This window comes from Cydia pomonella, chromosome 4, assembly GCF_033807575.1.
Source record: "Cydia pomonella isolate Wapato2018A chromosome 4, ilCydPomo1, whole genome shotgun sequence".
NCBI lineage: Eukaryota > Metazoa > Arthropoda > Insecta > Lepidoptera > Tortricidae > Cydia > Cydia pomonella.
The window spans coordinates 20,293,457-20,303,312 of NC_084706.1; the positions used below are offsets into that span (position 1 = coordinate 20,293,457).

A 9,856-nucleotide genomic window follows, 5' to 3' on the forward strand; every position below is an offset into this window, starting at 1 on the left:
GCAAATTAATTTAAAAATGAGCAAAATTATGCTTGATAACTCAGCAATTAGGTACTTTTTTTATTTTTGAATCCCACAGTAAAAAAAAATTAAAAAAATACGCTCAGTGATAGTGAGGCAAGAACACGAACGTACTGCAATTTAAACAAATTTTATGAAAACCTATGTGAGTAGTTTCAGTGTACGCTGCTAAACTCCCGCGAAAGCTGGAAGTCACACTTCATTCATTTACATTTGGCAGTTTTTTTTTCATTTGGCGAGTTTTTTTTTGTCTCGCACTGTTATGGAAAATCGAAGATGTCTGGCCTAAATATATGTATGTATAGTAGGAACATTATTGCTATAACCTTCTGCCTGCAACTTTCAATGAAATGAGCGAAAAATATATAAAAACAAAATACAGTTTTCCAAGAAAACCCCATACATAGGGCGATCCTCGTCATAGTAACAAATCATCAGATTACCAAGATCTATTGAATGAGACATGTTTTGTTTCTGTTGGTGGGTGGGGATATTTCTGCCCATGGTCCTTTTTACATGATTCATTTTGTCATCCAGCTGCTAGTCGCTCTTAAGGATAAAAAAAAAGAAAACGAGAAATGTCATTTTGTTATTATTTATTATGATTAAATCTAACGCGACTGTAATGCATACGTCTCGTCTTAGAAATATATATCAGTTAGTTACTCTGATGATGAACGTATATAGTTAATTATTGAATTACTTCATATTCTCTTTAATCCACTTCATATACTTGTAAACATTTGTATAGTATCCTATTTTAGAAGTCCCGCACTTCATAGCAGGTCCATAGCTGACAATGCCTGATAAGTAATATTTTTCTTGGTAATACATGAGAAGTGGGCCGCCGGAGTCTCCAGGACAGGTGTCTTTGCCCTTAATGTCGCCCGCGCACATATGCTTAGCGGGAACATCAGATTCTTGCCTCAAGCATTCTGCCTTAGGTATGAGACTGAGTTCGGTGGCTAGGAGGATGTTAGACGAGTAGGCAGACTCCGTTTCGCCCCAACCGATAATGGCGAGTGAGACGCCTTTATTTATGGGATGGTCGACGTCAAATGGTGGCAGAGGTATAGGCTGGATGTAGGCTGAAAAAAAAAGAAATTTAAATACTATTCATGCAGTATATCTAATTAATGTCAAAGGAACTATATGCCCACCCTGAGTTAATCAGATTAGTAAACATGAGCGGACATGAGTTATCTTATTTGTCTTGTTAGTCCATAACTAACATCGCATTTTAATATTCATGTTGAATCTATTTCCTTATTCAAAAAAAACCATAACTGATCCAGAACTTATTCGTGGCCTGTTATTAAAATCGGAATACGCCTGTTAGGTACATTTGGGGATAATGTATTGGGCCCTATACATTCCACGACTCTTCTCTTTCCGCACAGACTCTATATAATTGGGCGTCCCTCTCCAGAGAACGTAGGTTCTAAAGTATTCTTATCTTAGCATAGTCTGCTCACATCAACGTCATCAACATAGTAAAAGTAAACAACTTTTGTTGTGCTTTATTTGCTTCTTTAGATGTGACTGATGTGAGCATCGGTACCCAAGTGGGAGAGGAGAGGAGAGGGTTTGAAAATGATTTGTTTCCATCAGATTTTCGTACTGTGGTTTCAAGCATCATACGAGATGTAGATTATTTTAAGGTGCGGCTGCGTCTTGCTACTCTATTATAGCTCGAGTTTTCATCGTCTACACTTAAATAGAATCTAGGTTCAAGGACTGTCCCTGCTCATGCATATTAAATACCTACACCAGGAGGCATATTTTAACCATTAAAGCCTCAATTTGGTATATAGGCTTGATTTGAAATTGCTCGTAGTTTATCTCGCTCACGGTGCTCGCGAGATTAACTGGAAATAAATTCAAGTCAGTCAGATCAAGTCAAGATTTTTCTAGATCGAATGCCGCCCCAATGCACTGCGGTGAATCAAACGAAGTCAACAATGGTATCTACTGCACTCTCAGTAATGCATACTAATATATAAATTAAACGTATTCTAAGCACCCGAAGGCGATGTTGAGAATACAGCACAGTAAGAAAGTGTTTATTTTCCAAGATCTATTAAGAGGGAAGATTAGCTTTGCGATCCTACGTACGCACATTTTTATATAGGTTTGGTTTAAAAAAATGCATAGTGTATACGTTTGCTTTCCAAAATCTATGTATTTTTTAAAGCGATACCCATAAACCTAGAATATATTATGCTGAAGTGAGCGTCATCAAAATCAAAGTTATTTGTTAGGCTTTAGTTAGTTGAAAGTGTTGAAACCATTTTCTCCCGAAATTGAAATTTCATCAAAAATTTACGTACGTTCGGTTAGGATATATAGTGTATATGCATATATTTATATATATATGCATATACACTATATATTGTACTATTAAAGCTTTTAAATCTCGTACCCTTAACACACTCGACCGAAAAGCTCTCCATTATTATTAAATAATTTTTTTTTTTTTTAATAGCCTATCTTGTGTCCCACTGCTGGGCAAAGGCCTCCCCTTTTTTCCGCCACTCATCACGGTTCGAAGTATGTTCCCGCCAGTCTCTGCAAAAAGCGTCGAGGTCATCCCGCCATCTCTTTTTTGGTCTGCCTCTGCCCCGGCTAATCTGCGGTATCCATTCGGTATCAAATTTGGCCCACCGATCCGGGTGCATACGGCAGACGTGTCCTGCCCAACCCCACTTAAGCTTAGCGGCCTTAACACCCACATCTATAATACCAGTTCTGGAGTGCAGTTCGGTGTTCCTAACTCGATCGGTTCTCCGAACTCCTAGTATGCTGCGCTCCATTGCTCGCTGGCAAATCTTGAGTCGGGACTTCTGGGCTTCCGTTAATGACCAAGATTGGGCGCCGTAGGTTAGGATAGGCAGGATACACATGTCGACGAGTTTGCGCTTTAGTGTCAGTGGAAGGTTGCCCTTCATTAGTGCCTTCATGGACCAGAAGCTCTTCCAGGCATTTTCGATGCGTCGATCGATTTCTTTAGACTGCCTGTCATCGAAGGATGCTATCTGGCCCAAGTATATGTATTTGTCGACATATTGGATATCCTGCCCATCAACCTTGACTCCACGTTTCGCGCCATTGGTCATTAACTGGGTTTTGGCCCTGTTAATTTCGAGTCCGACTTCAAGACTTGCCGTGCTAAGGTTTTGTAGCATTTGTTCTAGATGGGGTGCAGTATGGGAGAACAAAACTATGTCGTCGGCAAAACGCAGGTTAGTTAACCTTTTGCCGTCGACGTCAATGCCCATTGTTTCCCACTTGGTCGCTAGCTTTTGGAAAATATTTTGTAAGCACGAGGTGAACAATTTCGGAGATAGCGGGTCGCCTTGCTTGACTCCCTTTTCAATGCGAATTTTAGGGCCAGGAACATGTCATTTAATGCTTGCTGTGCTTTGCCGATAAATGGTTCCAACGAGTTCAACATATGCATTGTCGATACGTTGCTCACGCATTGCGGAGAATACAGCAGAATGCTTGACACTGTCAAACGCTTTGCTGTAATCTACGAAAGCCAGGTATAGTGGTACTCGTTAGACTTTTCCATTATTTGATTTATGCTGTGAAGGTGATCTGTAGTGGAAAAACTTGGACGGAAACCGGCTTGTTCTGGGGGCTGGTGTTTATCAAGCAGGGGGGCTATTCTATTTTCGATAACTTTAATAAATAATTTATAAATGTGAGATATTAGGCTGATAGGTCTATAATTTCCAATGTCTGATTTGTCACCTTTCTTATGAAGGAGAATTATATTTGAGTGGCAAAAATCTTGGGGCAAACGACCAGAGTACAAGATGGAGTTAAACAGGTTCGTTAAGTGAGGCAACAAGGTGGTCTTTCCTGCTTTCAGAGCTTCGGTTGTTACACCATCTTCTCCAGGGCTTTTCTGGTATTTCAAACTTTTTAGTGCGGTATTGACTTCTTGCCCCGTTATGGGAGAGATGGTATCGGGACAGGAATAATTAGCCCTGGTTGAAGACGCAGAAGGGTCTGAATATAGAGTTGAATAAAACAAATAAATAAATAAATATTATAGGACATTATTACACAAATTGACTAAGTCCCACAGTAAGCTCAATAAGGCTTGTGTTGAGGGTACTTAGACAACGATATATATAATATATAATTATTTATAAATACTTAAATACATAGAAAACACCCATGACTCAGGAACAAATATCCATGCTCATCACATGAATAAATGCCCTTACCGGGATTTGAACCCGGGACCATCGGCTTCATAGGCATTATTCGCATGTGTGATTAAATACATTGTCTGTAACGCGAGAGGTATTAAAATTGTAAAGTCGAATCAGTTTATATTGACTTACCCGAGATCGGTGCCGGTTTCTGCAGTCTCATCAGTGCAATATCGTTTTCTACCGTAACGCTGTTATAGCCAGGATGCTTCAAAATCTTGTCCGGATATACCAGTTTGTTTTTGACGCATTTGTGCTTCACACAGTCCACTGGGTAGCTCTTGCGGTCGTACTCCCCTAAATAGATGGAGATGCTAAAATATTACCGTCCAATTAGTACAAGTTTCTTGATTCTTAGGTTAATTTAAATTTAAATTTGGGAATCTTAATTAAAAACTTGGAATTAAATTCCAACGTTTTATATAAGCGAACCAAAATGTTATTTTGAAGATGGTTTTTGGAACTCTTATATTGGAAAATGTTAATGCCTTATGCTTATGCCCTTTGTCTCGTATTGGCGGGGGCACGGCCGTGCCCGCAGATGTCTTCGTATATATAAACCTCTTCATACATACTGTATAGTATACCAACTAAATTATATAGTTTTTAACCAAGTGTTCATTTGCATGCTGTCAAAAAAAGCTAAAATCTGGAACATGTTTGTGAATTATATAATAACTTTTATGTAAATTGAAATGTAATTATCTTAATATGCTATAATATTGAAGTGTAATTAGTTAGTTGACGTGTAAAATGTACTATTTTATAAATAAAGAAATGAAAATGAAAAAAAAAAATTACTTGCTATACATTTTTTGCGTTAACATAGGTTATCCAATAAAGGTGTTTTATACATTTGGGCAATAAAAATAATAATTATGTTAAATACGATTTTTACCTCGAACATCTTTCCACTTCAGAAACCCCTCCTACATTTTTTTATAAATCTTCCGGAATCTATTTGGAACTTTTCAGTAACTGAAGGTTTCAAATTTAAAAATACAACAGCTGCTTCTAGGTCTCAGAAAAGTCATGAGATCACAAGAAAGTTACAAAATAAAAGTGGAGTTCACATTTTTGCAAATAATATTATTATTATTCTCAAATAAAGTTCCTACCATAAACCATTCGCAGAAATAGATGCCAAAGAATCTTACTCCTGATAGTACTTGATGTCGTGGTCCAGACAGTGCGCGGCGGTCAGGACGTTGCGCTCACCAATGAGAGAGCCGGCGCATAGGAGGGTGTCAGTCGTGGTCTTGATGGACAGCCGAGCTATACTCGGGAACTGGCCTATCGCTGCTGGGTGGCCACCTGTAGAAACGATAAGTTATCAATAGGGAAGTACCTATAAAAGGGGAAAACGTTTTTCCACTTCTTGACATTTTCCGTGATTTTTTAGTTAGTATGCTATTGACACAATGAAAATTTAGGTTTATAGGTTTTAATTTTCTTTATTTATTAGCATAAAAATTAAAGCGAAACCTATACGATTTAAAAGTGCTTGTTGCTAGGCTTATTTGAATAAAGAATATTTTGACTTTGACTTTGACTTTGACTTATAAACCTAGAATATATTATACTGAAACGATCGACATCAAAATCAAAGCGATTAGTTAAGATTGAGTTAGTGGAAAACGTTTTGTCCCGAAATGGAATTTCATAAAATATTACCGTTACTTCATTACATTCAGAAAGCTATTCTTCCCTCTTAAGAGGATAGTAGATGACCGCATTTGCACACAAACGTAGTCCCCAGACCCCAGTTTAAGCACTACTTTTAATAACAGTGCGTGTGATTAAAAATACGTGAAAACAGTACAATTTGTTTACTGCTGTTCTGCATATTGCTTTAGTGCTGTAATATTCAGTGTGACGCACAGCTGTTTAAATACATTTAAATATTGTTTGAGAATATCTCAATCGGAATTCCGAGATTGGTTTAAACGTTACATGTATGTAGTCCCGAGCACGCACATCCATCTCGCTCCCGCTTAAGCTCAGTGAGTGAGAAAAGAACACGAACCTATGGGGCCTTAATGCATATTGCCGATATCTCGCTGATGGAACTGATCAAAATCAAACATTTATTCAGCAAATAGACCACGCCTTTAAAGTAAATTTTTTACAAGCAATAAAAATAACCGAATATTAAAAAAATACAATTACAAATATGGAATCAATGAAATACTCACCAAATATAGGTATACACCAAAAAACTACGGTAAAAAATACAAACAGGCAGAGGTGTAAAAGTTTCTAACTGCCAGAGATAAAATATAATTGATTGTAATTTACATATATATATTTAATATTGTTAAAATTGTTTATAATTTATCTATTGTGTAATTATTGATCGCATGTATCTGAAATAATAGAATTTATTAAATAATAAAAATAACGATTAGTAAATGTGACCAAACGTCTCATTTTGTCGCTTGCCATAAGGATGCATTTACAGGTTATTCGTATAAAAATACAAGCAAATCTCGTCCTTATGGCAAGCGAAAAAGTGAGACGTTTTGCCGACTGCGTTCACAAATTATCCTTAGAGGTGTAAAGGGCCTCCAAGACTTTTTATATAAATAATTAAAAGCCAAGAAAATAAATCGGACAAACAGACGAGAACCGAATGAAGTGTCTCACGTTAATACCACTTAAAAGTAAAGTTACATACTTAGGTTAGTATGTTACTGTAACATAACATGTAGCCCGGGTAAGCTTAAACAAACAGAACCCCTAGTGTAAATTTATTCGACAGCGAAACGTGACATACACGTTTGCATTGTCTCATTTTGTATGGTTTTTAGAAACAGCGCGCCAAGCGGGACGTTTTGGAAACTCAAAATCCCATACAAAATGAGGCAACGCAAACGTGTACATCACGTTTCGCTATCGAATAAATTTACACTAGAGGTACAGACCGGTCACCACAAGCAGCACCCGTTCACATTACCTGCTATATATTTGTCTGGGGCAATTGAGGCCTCGTGCTGCGGCTTGTTTCTTCCATTTTCACTGGACGCTGGAAATCAAATAGGTATAATACGTTATTACAAGATATTAAGATAAATGTATGTAAACATTTTATTTTATACTTTATATATTACACGCTTCTTATATTATTATAAAAAGCATTATATCATTGCTACACATAACATTATATACAGTACAACCTCGTTAATCCGGAACTAACACTAGGATTGCCACCTTTTTAGGGAAAAACTGGGAAAATGGAAAAAATCGGAAACTGATTTGAGGCAAATTGCTGCTTGTTACAATACAAGCATACGAAGCGATATCGGCGATATTTGTATACACCCTTTTATAGTGATGAAAATATAGGTTTTTTCGTACCATATTATTTTTGTATAATATATAGTACAATTGACTGAAATATAGTACGATATTATAGGTATATTATACTACATAGGTGGCAACCCTAACTAACGCTGTCATGGAGAATGCGGATTACTGGAAATCAGAGCAAATCTAATTAATATGCTTTTAAGTATGTGGTATAAATATACTAGATTCAATTTATATTTCAATGATTTTATATAAATTTCGCATAAGAGGAGGCCTATGTCCAGCAGTGGGACATAAATATAGGCTGATTATTCTTAATTATTATTATTATTATATACATTTTAATTTCTAACTTTTCAATTTCAAGTCTATTGTAAAAAAGTAAAGAAACATAAACTTCAAAGTGATTCCATTTATATAATAACGTATCGATATTACCCCACACACAAAGTATCATATCTAGTTATTCCCGCTATATGGACGAGACGGACGGCAAAGCACTTCACACTTCTTTTGTTCTTTTGTATTCGCAAAGATAAAGTTTTATGACCATTCGGCTCAATTTATATTTCGTGTACCATAGTTTCTGTTGGAGGCCAAGACCCTCTTTGGATCCTTGCGCCACAATAGTTAGTTTAGTTATACGTAGAGATGTGCCAACCCGAAAATATTGCAAACCGGGCTGAATGGTTCGACTTTCTGTGCAAACCGGTTTCAAACCGGGTTGATCAAACCGAGTTGCTATGACGGCCCAAAGCGAAAGCGTATAGTCAAGTGTAGTATTAGGTTTGACCTGTTTGAGGCGATTCGTAAAAAATACCCACGAATCCACGAATAGAGTCACTCGGGTCGAGTTATGGCTGGACCGAAACACATTGACACATTATAAAAGCGCGTCGCGTCGGGTGGCGTCGTGTGAAGTTATAGTTTCTGCAGCACTGGGTCAGAATTTGACAATGATTATGCAAATAACTCAGTCAAACATCAAACATTTATTCAGCAAATAGGCCACAGGGGCACTTTCACATTTAATTATTTTACAAACAATACAAATAACAAAATACAAATACGAATATGGAATCAATGAAATATAGGATAGGTACTATATTAGACATATATGTACAGTCTCTAAATACAACCAACAAAAACTAATATTCTTTAGAGATGTAAAAGTCTAAAATAAAATTAAAAAAAAACGATCATTAAATTATACTTAGAGATGTAAAGGTCTCCAAGACTTGAATTAATATAAAATTATAAATAATTAAAGTAAAAAATAAATAATTAAAAGGCAAGTCATTTTAAGCCTAAAAATGGTATGGGGTCTACCTATGGCTGGAAATTCATATACTTCAATATGGCGTTTCTAAAATTCCATTAAAAATCACAGAAAATCTCGTGTGCGCGTTGGAAGTTATTGACGACCGATCTGGCCTGAAACCTATGGTCCCGGTTTCGAATCCCGGTAAGGTCATTTGTTCACAGATTTGTTTGTCATTTTGTTCCTGCAGAGTCATGGGTATTTTCTATGTAGGTATACGAGTGTGTATTTATTTACATATATACGTATGTATATTGTCGCCTAGTACCCACTGTACCTACAAGCTTTGCTTAGTTTAGGGCTAGGTCCATTTGTACAAGATTGTTCCCAAATATTTATTTATTTTATTTATTCAAGGAAATCAGCTCACTAAACTTAAAGTCAATTGAAAATATTATCGCGGATAAATCTTACCAATATGTCGTCCCCGAAGGTTCACCACGGAGCTTTGCGCACTCACTAACATCGACACAAAACAAATGGTTTTCAAAGCCATGTTTATGGCAATACCCTTATTAACTAACTACAAAATAAACACTTATCCTCACCAACGGCGAGGTATATTAAGTGTTTATTCCATAAATCACCAGCTTTATAAAGGATTCATTCAGGAAACTTAAACATTAACTGGCACCGCGGTCATTGGACATAACTCCACGTGTGATTTAATTAAAATTTAATTTTAATTGTATGTGTTAATAACATAGTTCATTACGCTACTTTGTTAGTACTTAGAATTAATTTTATAATTGAGTATTGTATAATAAGTTTATTAAGAATCCCTTGTTTATTAATTTTAATTATTTTAATAGAAACAATATAAGTACTGTACTTCCTTATTTTCGCAAATGCATAAGTAGGTAACTGATGAATATTTTAACAAATAAATAATTAGTTCATTCTTACCTATTTAGGTTCAATATATTATATATATTTACAAAATACGAAAAACTATGGTTACAATATGATTTCTTTGCAG

General features: G+C 36.1%; 1 protein-coding gene across 1 annotated transcript; it reads right to left on the reverse strand.

Moving 5' to 3' along the window:
- Positions 1–602: 602 nt before the first annotated feature.
- Positions 603–9,507, reverse strand: LOC133517452 (melanization protease 1-like). The gene is made up of 5 exons (XM_061850784.1): positions 9,292–9,507; positions 7,204–7,272; positions 5,405–5,561; positions 4,380–4,561; positions 603–1,109 (listed from the first exon to the last, which is right to left on the reverse strand). The coding sequence occupies exons 1-5, from the start codon at positions 9,371–9,373 to the stop codon at positions 721–723; spliced, it is 879 nt and encodes a 292-aa protein (XP_061706768.1). The 5' UTR covers positions 9,374–9,507; the 3' UTR covers positions 603–720.
- Between the last annotated feature and the right edge of the window lie 349 nt (positions 9,508–9,856).